This window comes from Plutella xylostella, chromosome 4 (genome assembly GCF_932276165.1).
Source record: "Plutella xylostella chromosome 4, ilPluXylo3.1, whole genome shotgun sequence".
In the NCBI taxonomy this organism is placed as follows: domain Eukaryota; kingdom Metazoa; phylum Arthropoda; class Insecta; order Lepidoptera; family Plutellidae; genus Plutella; species Plutella xylostella.
The window spans coordinates 908,544-923,625 of record NC_063984.1 but is presented as its reverse complement, the minus strand read 5'-3'; the positions used below and the strand labels follow the sequence as shown (position 1 = coordinate 923,625).

General features: G+C 35.3%; 3 protein-coding genes across 3 annotated transcripts; 2 read left to right on the top strand and 1 right to left on the bottom strand.

Moving 5' to 3' along the window:
- Positions 1–2,788: 2,788 nt before the first annotated feature.
- On the bottom strand, positions 2,789–5,181 carry LOC105386631 (protein arginine N-methyltransferase 1). Its single transcript, XM_011557238.3, has one exon. It carries the CDS (start codon positions 5,088–5,090, stop codon positions 3,540–3,542), a length of 1,551 nt encoding a protein of 516 aa, XP_011555540.3. The 5' UTR covers positions 5,091–5,181; the 3' UTR covers positions 2,789–3,539.
- Positions 5,182–5,576: 395 nt separating this feature from the next.
- LOC105386632 (intraflagellar transport protein 80 homolog) lies at positions 5,577–9,120 on the top strand. The gene is made up of 14 exons (XM_011557239.3): positions 5,577–5,751; positions 5,925–6,092; positions 6,193–6,299; positions 6,384–6,562; positions 6,669–6,758; positions 6,849–6,986; positions 7,120–7,244; positions 7,329–7,577; positions 7,652–7,812; positions 7,922–8,131; positions 8,216–8,360; positions 8,501–8,654; positions 8,786–8,926; positions 9,019–9,120. The coding sequence occupies exons 1-14, from the start codon at positions 5,657–5,659 to the stop codon at positions 9,067–9,069; spliced, it is 2,013 nt and encodes a 670-aa protein (XP_011555541.3). The 5' UTR covers positions 5,577–5,656; the 3' UTR covers positions 9,070–9,120.
- Positions 9,121–9,302: 182 nt separating this feature from the next.
- LOC105386634 (carbohydrate sulfotransferase 11) lies at positions 9,303–14,305 on the top strand. Its single transcript, XM_038121181.2, has 4 exons — positions 9,303–9,814; positions 10,166–10,423; positions 10,992–11,196; positions 14,037–14,305. Exons 1-4 carry the CDS (start codon positions 9,536–9,538, stop codon positions 14,264–14,266), a joined length of 972 nt encoding a protein of 323 aa, XP_037977109.2. The 5' UTR covers positions 9,303–9,535; the 3' UTR covers positions 14,267–14,305.
- Positions 14,306–15,082: the final 777 nt, after the last annotated feature.

The window sequence follows — 15,082 nt, the reverse complement described above, 5'->3', positions numbered from 1 at the left end:
ATTTATTGGGTAGATACAATGCATTATTAAAATCAGTAGTTAGCATATTTAGGGGCCTAAATAGGTGCCGCAATAGACACAAAAATATTCCATTTTACTATTGTATGTAACGATCTCAGAAAAAATATTTCTGAATAGGTAGTACTTAATAGCTTTTAAATATAATTAGTGTAAATAAAATACATATTATTATAGACTTGTATGACTTGTACTGACTTTCGCCAATATTGTATTAAACATGTATGAAAATTCCGGCGGTGCAGCAACTAATATCATGAGTGTGCACTTCTTTAAAATACTTTATAGTTATCTATACGACTAAAATATTATAGTACCATCTAGCTTAATTAGCTATATATTTAATCAATATGAAAAATACGCTTATTAATTTTAATATTTCCGATTAAATTGGAGGTAGTCTTGATATTGCTGACCAAATGTTATTAAAAAAATATTTCTAATAATGTAATGTAATAGTAACATGATAGAGTCCTTCTCATACTTAAAAATAGGTATTTATACATATTTTTAGATGATAATCAGATCTTTAAAAAACTATGTATGTAGTTATGTGAGGCTGTCTCATTCTATTTGTATTTCTTGTGAAAATGTAACTTAGCAAAATGATAATTATAATGCTTGATGGAAGTCTAAATAATAGTAGGGCAAATACTTAAATAAATATTTAACCGTCCTTGAAAATTTAACACAAAATTGAGAATACAAAGTACACAAAAGCTATAGTTACTAACTCATCCATTCTACCCATATACCTACATATATTGGATGTAATGAAGAAATTTCTTGCGTAATTGTAATTTTCTTGAATGATTATAAACAATTAATAAAGGGCCGATAAAATACCGCCACATGAAGAAATTGCTAATCATAAAGACTCTTGTTCCTATTTTATTAGGAAATGACAATGAAACTTTGAGTGGTGCGACTACTCCTCCAGAAATATTACACCACAGAAAATTAATAAAATTTGACTTCCGCTTATTTGCACTAACTAATGTACGTTACGTACCTTTTAGATGATTTATTAGACTCCAAAATGCCTAAATTAACATACTCCCTCTCACATCACCTAACTAGGTATTTTGCAAGAGGTATAAAAATATTATCATTGAAAATTTAACAAAGCACTTTACATAAATAACAAAAAATAAGCACGAAAAAAAGGTTTTGTGTTTTCATAATTAAACAAATATACCTACAAAGGCCTAGCTTGCAAGGTACGTGGGACCATTTCCATTGAAATATCAACACACAAAACCATATTTATCATCTAATATAACATTTTTTAACTCCTTTAACCTAAAGGGATAGTAAATTAGTTTAATAGGGTATATCTAACTGGTGACGCTTATGTAGACGAAATTAAAAATATATTAAAAATCTTTTATATTTATCGAATATTATAAAAAAACTTTTCTAGAAAATCTAGAAATTAAAGTTAATTCTGTATATTGTGCATGTAGTGTAAAAAATAGGTTTACTTAAGTATTTATTGTTAAACAATATTATTTAGAATGTGGTTCGTACCTAAATACCATTCTGATGGGGATAGAGCTTTATAAACCGTAGTGATTAGTGTATAGTGAGCCTTATATGGACGTACACCCGGTTTCTTATAGGATGCTATATTATTACGATACTAAAATCATACTTTTTATTTCCACCTAAACAATGTTTACCCGTCGAAGGATGGCTGGAAGAAATTGCTTTTTGGAAAGTCCATGTTGTGTGCAATAAAGTGTCTATAAATAAATGTTTTAATTGAAAAACAATTGTGTAACGGTCGGCTTCGTAAGTAGCAGTTTTGTACCTTGCCTGCTGCTACTTATGAAGCTGACTGGTAAAAAGTCTAAGTATGTGAGTATGAGATGGTATGAGTAGTAATTTATAAAATTGCAGCTTACTTCAATTCTGTGTTAATTGAGCTTTTATTGGGTAGGCACTAGGCAGTCACAACAAAATTAAATGGCATTAAGTACCTAAAAAATATGCATAATTATATTTTATAGCATTTTGGCAATAACAGTGTTCATTGCATCTACTAAGTAATTTATTTTATAGATTATAATCATGTTCTTTTAGAGACCGGGTTACTTTATTATATTTAATAACTTTGTTTTGTATACCTTCACTGTTTTCCAATGTTGAACCAGACATAGTAATTGAGGCACCCAATGAATTTAAATAGCTATCATATTGAAAATGTGTAAATGTGTAGAAAACATTCACAATCTAAACTCATAGTTAGATTGATGTTATGCAAACTAAAAACATATAATTTTTTATTCAATTATTACTAATACCTCACTCAATAAGTATGAGTATCAGTATGTTTAGGCTAGTCCTTTGATTATTTTAGCACCTTATTTTTAACAAGGTTAATTGATGAATTATAAATAAGATTTGATGGGTGTTCAACTGTTCACCCCACAGCTTGTCTTTCAAAGAATATTGTGTAACAATAAAATTGATGATGGTAGAGATAAGTAATAAAATGTGTATTTATCTGAGTAGGTCTGTATGTTTTAAGAAGATGCAATAAGAATTTGATTTAGTAACTGACAGGTGATTTTCATTAAAATTTATAAAAATCTATAACTGTCATTTGACTGATTCAAACAAATGAATATTGTGGTTTTATCGGTTTTATGAACCTTATGTGAAGATTGTGGATAATATGTATCTCTTATCTGTGTAAAAAACATGTGTTTTATCAACTATAGCGGCCAGCCACCCTCCAGTTCAATGTACAAATGTAATACTAAAATTATTACAAAATGAGAATATATTTCTGCTATTTAAAAATGTCGATGGTATATAGTATTTATTATTGGTCTAATGCATTACAATAACAATATGATTTTTTAGAAGCCTTATTTTTTTAAATTAATTTTAACGATATTAAAATAAATAGTATTTATTGGAGCATGGATAATGTTTAATCACGACTTCTTGTATCTGAATACCAAGATGCAATACCTAACAAGCTCAAACACCTACTCTCATTTAATAATAATGTTGGTATTACATTAGTTAGAACTCAAGGGTCTCTGAACCCTAAAACTATTCTAAACACCTTTGTGTAAATTAAGTGTACAATCAAAATAAAGATTTTCATAGAAAAAAACATATTTTTATTCATTTATCCTTAGGAACTATTGCACAAAGCACTGGTTACAAATCTATATTTAAATTTTGCATTTTTAAAGCACATTCAGTTATCAATAGGTAGGTAATAAAAATACTCAATGAAAAAAAGGGGGTTGAAAAATGACTGTGATGAAATAACTTTTCTGATCATATCTGAAATGTTGTTTATAAAGGTGTAAATAAAGAATTGAATAACAATAAGTACCTACCTACAGCTTGTAGAATAGGATTCAACCATAAAAAATATGCAAATAACCTGCAGTTTATTGCAATCCTGTGTTGACAATAATTATGGTTTCTGATTAAATTGATGGTTCTATACCAGCTTTATCTTAAAACACAAAAATCTTCACAAGCTGTACAGAGATTTAACTAAGAATATACTTATGTGATTTACCAAAAATATCTAACTGCACTGATAGGGACCTCACATCAGCTTTCTGTCGACTACAAATAATTGTACCATTGATCACATCACCAGCTTTCACTTGTTTACAATCACGGAAGTAGAAGACAGTTTGTTTCCAGTGAGTTGGAGTGACATGTGGACCCGTGGAGAATGAAACCTCACTCGGTAGCTCAAAGAATGTATCAAAATAACCAACTAGAGATGTAATAGCTCCATCTGTTGTAATTGGCAGACTAAAAGTAGACGTAAAGTCCATGACATCAGTAGTACATGTGTTTATATCAATATCTTTAACAACACAAGGCTCAGATATTATATGCTTAGAATTGACTATGTCTACACTAGTTTCTCTCACTACTTCGGATTTCATACAATTCATTTTGTAGCCGTACACATCAGACCAGAATTCAATGAGTTTCTTATGTGTCTCAATGTCTCCATTTGCTACTAGGCTGATGTTGCACCGGTTTGGCAGCAGCAGCCCACCAGGGTTGAGGCAGTTGTCTCTAGCATATATCACACTGTCCAACATGCCTTCAAACAGTAGGAAATAACCCATCCATTCTGATATGATAATATCCACTTTATCATCCAATTTTGTATTCTCGAGTCGTCCTTTTATAACTTTTATAGTTTCATGCAGGTTGTTTTCTCGTATAATATCCATGGCATGGAACACAATCTCAGACTGGTCCAGAGCATACACTTTCTTTGCTCCCGCTGAGGCTGCAAACATTGACAAGATGCCGGTTCCACAGCCAAGATCTAATACCGTTTTGTTCTTCAATGTTTCACTATTGCTTAGGATGGCTTTCTTATAACTTTCTGTCCTAACTTTGTCTGACAACATGTCATAGTGAATACCAAAATGAGCATATGAGCTGAAGTATCCTTCATCATCTTCGAGGGCTACTTTAGCCACGCAGTTTGCAACAACACTGTCTCCTTTGCTTGGTCCTCCATCAACTAGTGTCTTCATAGAGTCTTTCATCTTGTTCATGTCTTCTTTAGCCATCTGGAGGTGCGATTGGCTCTCTTTTAACTGTTCTGTCAGAGCCTGGATTGTACTCTGAAGTTCTATGAAGTGTGACTGTGAAAGAGTCACCAACCCATTTTCAACATTAGCATGGTAACTTTTAGGAGAACCGGGCTTCTCCACTATAGAATCGAAGTCGTACATTAACCAGTCATCATTTTCAACGGGTTTCAAATACTTTTCATCGTCCCAAATTACTTTGTCAGTGTTAACTATAACCTCTGGTTTCACTTTGTGGGTCTTGACGTAGTTGATTAGCTTTATGTAAGAGTAGCAGTCCATGTTAAACTTCGTTTTCAGAGCGTTTAGACTGAATTTGTGCTCTTTTTCACAGTGAATAAGGGCATCGTCAACATTGGGTAAGATGTTAGAACAAAATAAACATGTTACCATGGTATTGCTCGCCTCCATCTCCTGCCACTCGTCATCTTCAAAATGCTCCTCGTCACTACTTAGATCAGGAACATCCGACATTGTTTTAATTTAGGACAAACACAAAAATAAAGAGTTAAAATATTAGCCAAAATTTACAATTTTGCACACAAAACCATGTGGAGTTTTTGACTTTGACATTAGATTGATTGTCAACTGTCAATGTCACTTTATGACACTGACATAAATCACAGAGTAGCGCAAGTGAATGAAATGAATGAAATTGCTATCACAAAATTCTAAAACATAACTTTTAAACTTATCAAAAAGAAAATGTTTAATATGTTTTGAAATCGAATAATTTATGAATAACTCCGGACTTTTATTTTTTGAATATACCTAAGGAAGGTTATAACAATAGATATAAAGTAGTTAGGTAATTTTACACGTACAAATATGAAAATTCATTTTGTAAAAAGTTGCAATGAATATAATAATATTATATTGTTCTGAGACAATAACTGCACACTAACTAAGCATTGACTAAGCAACACTTGTTTTTCATTGTGTTTCTATGGCAACCTCATGGCAACCGTATGAAAATAAAATATAAACGTAGCCTTCCTTATTTTCTCTACGATTACAAAGAATAACCTTTTTAATCCAAAATGAAATTGAAAATAGCTTCATTTAAAGAACCAAAGCATACTGGAGCCGTTGTTTGCGTTAGTTGGAATAATACGGAAGACGTTTTTTCATGCGGGTAAATAAAAAAACGAATACCTACCTAATTGCTACCTATTGGCCCCAAAGAAGTATCGATGGAATACCCTTTTACCCTCGATTATAATCTAAGCCTTTTACATAGACAAATTTGGGTAGGTACATCATTGTAGTCCATGCTTGCCTATGTTTGATCAACGTCGTTAATTTCAGGGACGACCACAAACTTTTAAAATGGAACTTGGCAAACAGCGAATGTTTGACTGTGACAACATTCTCAGAAGATTTTTTCCCTACTGGAATGCACCTTTTCCCTAAAATCAATGTATCCAGCAACAAACACCAGCATGATGTTATACTAATATCCACTGCGGATGGCAAGTAAGAAATTGTGCACTTAAATTACTCCACATACGTATACCTAATTAAAGGGGGTTTGTTTGTACAAGACAACAAGAGTTCTGATCAGGGTTTTTTCCAGATTTCATGTGGTTAATCATAATGGGCGAATTGAGAAAACTGTAAGTGCTCACCAAGGCGCATGTTTGACTGCGCAATGGAGTCCTGACGGTGCTGGACTTCTTACTGGTACTTAATAATTTTTCTATGAAGTCTAAGACAGCTAATTCTCAAAATATATAATGAGTTCATTAATATTTTTTGGTTTTGCAGCTGGTGAAGATGGATTCGTAAAAGTGTGGTCCAGAAATGGTTTGCTGCGCTCCACTGTCATTCAGTCAGATATACCATGCTACTGTGCTATTTGGAGTCCAGATAGTAGCGCAATCCTGTATACAAGAGGAAATGCTCTTGTAATCAAATATTTAAATAACAGCTCCAAAATAACAAAGGTAACAAACTAATACCTATTCATAAACCAATGAAAAATATTGAATTAATTAGACAGCGATTGTATTGATAGTAACTGCTATACTTAGGTATATTCATTTTTTACAGTGGAAAGCCCATGAAAGTCTTATTTTATGTGTTGCTTGGAATGCAAACAATAACCTCATTCTTTCGGGTGCCGAAGATGGATTTTTCAAGGTTAGTCTTCAAAATAAGTACTAAGTAGCCCTACATTCTTCTGAAGATATCCAATGCAAAGATAATTATTATGCTATGGTTTTCTTTAAGATTTGGGATACCTTTGGCCAGCAAGTGTCCGTGAGTGTGAAACACGACCAACCAATAACTAGCGTCAGTTGGGCACCTTCGGGGGATTTATTTGTAGTCGGCAGCTACAATTTGATTCGACTATGCAATTCTAACGGGGTAAGTGATAGCTTTTTAAATCGAACGAGCCTGACGTCAACACCTAACAAGGTGTATAATATATTTTCATCACATTATTACTAGGTAACTATATATGCAGTAATCTTGAATGAAAATATTGTCTCGTTTTCAGTGGTCGCACTGCTTAGATCGACCATCAACAGGGAGCATTTACAACATTGCTTGGTCAGCCGATGGTACACAGCTTACGGCTGCATGTGCTAATAGTCAGGTTCTGTTTGCACACATCATTGAAAGGTATATTCTGCCAGATTAAACGGATACGTAAGTTACCATATTTATGTTTAGAATACAAGATAAAAGGAGCATGTTATTTTTCAGAGAATATACATGGAAGAACTATTCTTGTACACAAACCGGCCGCAAGGTGATTTCTATAAAAGACATCTTAACTGACCAAAGTGACGAACTGGATTTTCCGGACAGGGTGATACAAATAGCACTGGAATTCAACCATTTAGTTGTTGCTACCATAAAGCAATGTTTCATTCATAAACTCAATAGTTGGAATACGCCTGTTACCTTTGATTTGAAGGAAGGGACCATCAGTATGATTTTGTTAGCTGAACGGTGTGTTATTTTTCAATATTTAACAAATCCTTCTCACTTAATATATCAGTTATTATGACCATCATGTTTTGCAGGTGTATCTGCATCGTTGAAAGAGCTGGTATTTCAATCTATAGCTATATGGGCCGCCTTTTGGCAAGTCCTCGGTGGGGAGCCCGCCCAGAGACCGTAGGGCGGGCGGCCATTTCTCTGGGACCCGACTCTTTAGCTGCCATAGATCAAGCTGACAGGAAAAGTTGGTAGTTTTTACTTCTGGCACTTTTTAGAATATTCATGGAATGTATAAATAATTAAGCTAATAGACTTGCGATTCAATCATAAATTAAAATGACAACATTTTTCAGCTATCCACGTATTCGAATTACCAACTGGCTTGGTAGTGAGAAGCTCTACAGACAACACGGCTACCAAAATTAATCACAAAATGACGGTGTCCCACATTGCTCTGAGTCAGACTGGGCCTATAAACGAAAGGCTACTGGCTCTTTTGGACTATAATAGAGATTTGTATGTGGTGTCGGTTAAGGAGAATAAGCCAAAATTTCTCAAACTTGGTAATACGGTCGTTTATTCATTGGATCATACAGAAATATAGGGGCTTTTAATTAATACCGTTGCATTGTCTTTCACTGTTTTAGGCTCCCAAATCCTAAGCATAACATGGAGTGCTGAGACCGAACTTCTAGTTGGATTAAGAGCTAACTCAGTTGTGGCTTGGTGTTGCCCAAAAGCTTCAACACAACCAGATTGGCTGGCCCTAACCACTGTAAGCAAGGAGATTGCGTAAGTTTTTCTTTGAATACTTATCCGACTTGTTTATTTATTTAATAAGATTGTTAGGCACAATATTAACATATTATTATAAACTCGGATTAACACGACATTTTGCAAGATCACAATTTGTATTTTCTACCATTTTACAGTGACCTTGGAAGAAACCCAACACTTATAAATGTGGAAGAAGGCGTTGCTCACATTTGTCGCGGAAATGGCTCTTTGATGCATGTGTCTCTAGTACCATTCCCAGAGAAACTCTTGAAACACGTTGCAGCAGGCATGTGGTCGGATGCTTTACAGGTTACATTAATTTATGAAATATTATTTTCATTTCATATACGTAACGACCTACTTTGTTTGGACGAGTTCATGAAAATATTATTAATAATAAGTAATAAAAAAGGTACTTACATGACCCGATGAAATTACAGCTGTGCCGTACTGTGGAGGATGAAACTCTTTGGGCATGTCTTGCAGTACTATCTTGGCAGCATCACCAGTTAGCCGTGGCAGAAGAGGCATTTACGCTGATCCGCCAATATCACCAAGTCTGCTACATACAGCATTTGAGGGTAGGTATTCATTATTTTTCTTGACTTCGTTCACCAATCCGCCATATTTGAACCATTCACTGTGAGATTAATGTCATTTTATATTTTTGCAGAGTTCTACGCCTGAAAAGCCGTTTTCTAATGAAAATGTAAAAGTTCATTAATTTTTTAATCAATGGATATCAGATATACACATAGGCTTACATATCACATACCTCACATACACTTTATCTTTAATAAATTAAGCATTATTCACTTGTATTTGAAAAAAATATTAAAAAATAAACTAGACTTTGACTCTTTCCTTCAATCACAGAACATTTTTCATTCATTCAGATTTCGCTTGTTAGAACTTTCATTCATTCAATTTTGACAGTTGCGAAATTATTGTTGCGCGGGAGGTCATGTTTCCGCTCGTCAACAAAAACTTTACGATTTATTTCAAACTAATCTAGTATAGATGAAACGAATAATGTTATTAGTGACAAAGTGTGCCACTAACGTTACATGATAATTAGAAGTCCTATCACGCCTAGCCGGACAAGCATTTCACTGTTCCATTTCCATGCCCTACAAACTTCAAAACTTATTTTTTTCGAAAGAAAGTTTTGTGCCCTAACTCGGTAAAACATGAGAGTGTCGAATTTAGGAGTGTATCTATCGTTAAATATTTTGTTTTGCGTCCACGGTTACGTCAACGATGTGTGGAATAACAATAATAATGTTGAGGGGAGTGGGGCTCATTCGATCGAGTTGACCCAGTCCTTGAACTTGGCTCGTCAAGAGTGGATCCAGGAGGCGTGCAGGCGGCGCCCGCCGCGGGGGGGCCTGGCGGAGCTGCCGCCGACCCAGCTCGACCACATCCTCGTCAGCGAGAAGCACAAGCTGCTATATTGCTATGTTCCAAAGGTATGTCTCTAGTCTCAAGGCAAACCGGATTTTTTGTTCTAACAGTCGCACATCGTATTATTTGCGTCATCAGTAGCCGCCTATTCGTTGTTGGGCTTATTAGTTGCTTCAACTTATGTTATAATTTGTTATACTGTCTGTACAGTATTTTTTTGATAATATCTGGAAATGCTCTGATGCTTTCTAAGCACTTAAAGTGCCAGCCATCTCAGTGATAATTATTTATAAATGCGTGTTTTCTCCTCTTAACTACAAGTACAACATGAACTTTAATTACAACCATTATTTTAAGAAAATTACAATGAAAGTCATTATAGTAGGTAACATGTTAAAATCCATCTTACCTTCTAGGTAGCCTGTACCAACTGGAAGCGTACCCTCATGATCCTGGAAGGCAAGTGGAACAGCACTGATGTGTTGTCGATACCGGCGAACCTGTCCCACTCCACAGGAATGTTCCGGAACCTCAGCTCAGTGCCGCCGGAGCAGCGGGACTACATGCTAGAGAACTATCACAAGATGATCATAGTTAGGAATCCGTTTGAGAGGCTGCTGTCTGCATATAGGAACAAGCTGGAAGGAGACTCGATTAGTGCTAAATATTTTCAGGTGAATTACCTATTTTATGTTATTAACTCTATCATTGGTTAATTATGTTATTTTTTTTTATTTACTTACCATTGTAGATAAATATCTAAGTTACAAAATTTTTCTAGGTATTTTAAGGACAAATACAAGAGCTTAACTAGGTTTTGTCACTTCAGTGATATGATGGTGGGTCACTTGGAGAGGCTCCTTTAGCATTGAGTTTCATTTAAATTTCTTAAAATTCAAATCTATCAGATAATGTCCAAAATATTTATTTATACAATTTATTGGTTCTTTGGCAGATATGATCATTGACTCACTTTATATTTTAAAATTATGCAAGCCTTCAGAGACTAATGGAGATTTTAAAGACCGGTGGTCAAGAATAGCCCCGCAGTATACCTAGCACAGCACAGGGCGCAAGACGTCACGACGTGACAAAAGTCTTCCGTCGCGTTCGGTCGCCTGATGCGAGTGAGCGTAACGCAATTTTTTTGTCACGTCTTGAAGTGCGCGTCTTGTGCCCCGTGCTATTGATGCTGGACGCACTTGTTCAAAACCTACATTCACAACCCAATTCATCCCCCAGGACCGCGTCGGCCGCAGAATCATCAAAGCGTTCCGTCCCAACCCCTCCAACGAATCCTTAGAATTCGGCGACGACGTCTCATTCGAGGAGTTCGCTCAGTTCCTGGCGGGAGCGCCGGCGGAGCTGGCCGACGTGGCGCGCAACGAGCACTGGCAGCCCGTGGCCAGCCTGTGCCACCCGTGCCGGGTCAACTACACGCTAGTCGGTGAGTGTGGAACTGTAGACTATAGTCATCATCTTGTAACTTGCAACCCAAAGTTCTCAGGCACAAGGTACTCTAAGTACACGCTAGTCGGTGAGTGTTGTAGTTTTTCTCATAATTTGGTTACTCGTGGGAACTCTGGGATAAAAAGTACCTAGCTTATGTGTTAATCCAGGGTGTAAGCTTCAGATTTTTTTCTGTGGAAGAGTAACAAACTACATATTATCACACACATATTTACATACTTAGTACATATTTTTAGATAGATAGAATATACTTACCTACTTTTAAATAGCTAGACCCAGCGAAGACCGCACTGAGTTACTATTTCGATAAAATTTGATTTTCTTATCATGTCAGCTACCTAATTGATCAAATGATTGTGTTTGTTTAATAGGCGCTATATCTATTAAAGGGTATTAAAGTTCCTATATTTTTTGTAATCTTCGCATAATGTACACACATTAATTACCTACCTATGCCTACAAGATTATCAACATATCTCGCCAGTTTGTCATCAAAAGAGGTCATTAAGTAATGACACTTGCTCTGTCCCAAAAAAACGTTAACGTGGATACACGCGCATGTACAGGTCATCATAATTTGGTTAAGTCATAATTTACTTACAAAAATATCTTGTAACCACGTGCGGTGCTGAAAGTTCCTTGACCCCTGTACCGGCTGTTGTAAGATAAAAATTATTATTTAGTGTATTTATAATTAAGCACTTGTTTCTTTCATTCATCGATGTAGCCAATTTGAGTAAGTAGGTAGGATCAGAATTTACCTACGAGTAGATATGTCGCAGGCATCTGGTTTAATCTCCTGTTTGATTGAACCGCTAGCCCGTTAATTGGTTGACGCTATTCAGTTGTATGACTAGGCCGAACGTTGATTGTACAAGCGTCACAAAACGTCCAACTAGTTAGCGGACTTAAAATCAGTCAGGTGGTGAATAAAACAAATATGGCGTCTAACAGCGAACAGCTGACACAAAAAGCACTTGTATTGTTATTTTTTGCAAATAAATTAGCTTTAAAGTGCGTTATTTATGTTAAAATAGTGTGACAACATGGATTTACCTATTATTACACCGCCGGCGGATAGTTTCAAAGAAAAAAATGTGCTGAAACTGGATAATTATGAACAACAATATCAAGGTACGTTTACTGTTATTGTTTAGTTAATTTGTGAGATGAGAGCTTTGTAACATAGTCTTTTTGTGGACTCTTGTCTGGTCATTTTCATCCTAACCAGACATTACAAAGTTGCTATACTATATCCCATTTAACGACTTCGCTGAATAACGTTCAGTCAAGACGTTGGTCGTTACAGTCAACCACTTGACGAGTTGTTCTTTAGTCATTCAACTGAGTAGCGTCATCCAATGAACGAGCTAGCGGTTCAATCAAACAAGAGATTAAACCAGATGCCTGCGACAGATACACTATGATGCAACCAATGAGTAGAGACCGACCAAGTCCTTTATAGGTATATAAAATAATCGCTCAAATTGTTCTAAAAAAAACAAAAAATATGATAAGTACTACTTAACCAATCCACAGACGAATGGCTACCATACGACCGGCTTAGGCTAGGACCGAACATACTCTTTATGGTGTAAACCGTGGTTAAGCTGAAGCGCCCAAATGACCAAATCCATGCAGATAACAATAAGATAATACCTAGTACACTATGCAGAGCATTGATTCCTAGAACATAAAACGCAATATACTTAAACAGATAAATCCGGTTTGGTATGGGCTGACCACAGTTTATTACGACTTGTTCAGTTTCTGACGTCATTCACTTTTGGCATAGTCATGGTGTTACCGCGCGTTTTCGACATAGTTATAAGACGAGACGCAGAGTAATAAAACTAATAAACAAAATGGGTCGATAAGGCTACCTCTACCATCAAATATTATGTTGTGGCTTCGAGGTCACCAACCACGGTCGAGGACATTTGGTTTGACATGACATTGAGTTGTGATGGCTCTGGAATTTCTTTACCGGTGTGAAGAGTATACAATATGTGATTGGCATAATCCAGAACCAAACCAAACCTGACCCATTTCAGGGTTCAACTGATCTTGGAGCTATGCATCGGGCTCACCACTATTGGTGTATTCTGTAAATATTTACCTACGGTGTAGTGTACGTATGTATCGCAGCATATGTTTATTTGCTAATAAACTAAATCATCATCATCAACTATGCTGGACATAGGCCTCGCTTTTAACGTAACGATTACATGACAGCTAGGGCATGCAATACCGCAATACCGGTATTGCGTAATACCGGGATCCCGGACAATTTCCACGCTTTTTTCAATACCGGTATTGAAAGTTAATACCGGTATTGAAGTAATACCGGAATCGGACATTTTTAGGCTATAAATAAAGCGATTAAGATATAGTTAGCCCTGTGCTCCCATATACTATGAAAGTGCACTTGTTTTAAACCTTTACATGCGGTTTTTGTCCTTGGGAAACCTACTTGTTGTCCATGCGTTCTTAAATTTTAACTCTAATACTCAATTCTCGTAAAATATATTACATAATACAGAATTTGATTGCTTTTTCTTGTTGTATTTTGCCCAATACGACCTTTAAACAAAATATATGCCATTTATAACAAGGAAGTCTAATACCGGTATTAATACCGGGATCCCGGTATTGAGTTCTAATACCAGAACTCAATACCGGTATTGAAAATATTACCAGTATTGCATGCCCTAATGACAGCCCTCCAATACTTGTTATTTCGTCAAGCTAGATAGCTACCATGTGCTGTGGTATAGGCACCTATGTCATAGTAATAATACTTATCCTTAATTTCAGGTAAATACGAGACACTAGTGGACGACGCTCTGCTAGCCCTCCACACGATCAACGCATCCCACATCCAGTTCCCCCGTCTCGCTCGCACCTCGGGCACGGCGGACAAGCTCCGGAACTACTACTCACTCCTGCAGCTCCCGCTCATAAGGAAACTCTACAAACTGTACAAGGATGACTTCAGGATATTCAATTATGACTTGAAGAATATTATCGGGTTTGATTTGGGATAGTGATGGGTTTTTGTCATCTAGGTAGCTTGTTTTTAAGTGTTGAATCCAAGATTGTAGTGAATCTCAAAATTAGAATCCGGTTGTGTTGTTATATTTATAAAACACTATTTACCTATTACCTATTTCCGTTATTAGGTACCTATTTTCCGTTCTTTAGGTAAGTATATGGTTGAATTCAGTAAAATATCATTCGATTGTTAGAAATAGCAAATAGTTGCCTACGAAAATTATATCCTAGTCAATGTTAGTATGGATGTTGATTTTTAATTTTATTTAGAAACACTAAAGTAAGTATTTTATCCTCAGTAACTTGGACTCTATAGGTATTATTATCTGCTATCTCTACCCCTGTATTAAACTCTTTACTAACTACCTCATATAACTTTACAGAATTATTTACACAACACGAATAGTACGTATTTGTTTGAATGTGAAAAGGAGAACTTAGATAAGTACATTCCATAACCTATGATTTAGTTTCTTAAAATATAATTCAAAATTGATAATTCTGATAAATAATAATAATAATAATAATAATCATTTTTATTTCAAACAACAAGGTCCATAATTAATTACAAAAAAATCATTAAAACACATGCAATAAAATCATAAATAATAACATTACATTTACATTAAATTAAAATTAAAATAAAATTTCATTAAAAATATCATAATTAAAAATACAAAAATATAAAATACCAAAATCATACATTATAAAATTAAAAATAAATTAAGTTAAATATCACAATCACGTCAGAGCATCATTCAATTCTTAACATTGGAGCGTGCAGGCTGGAACAGTGTCGCATGTACAGG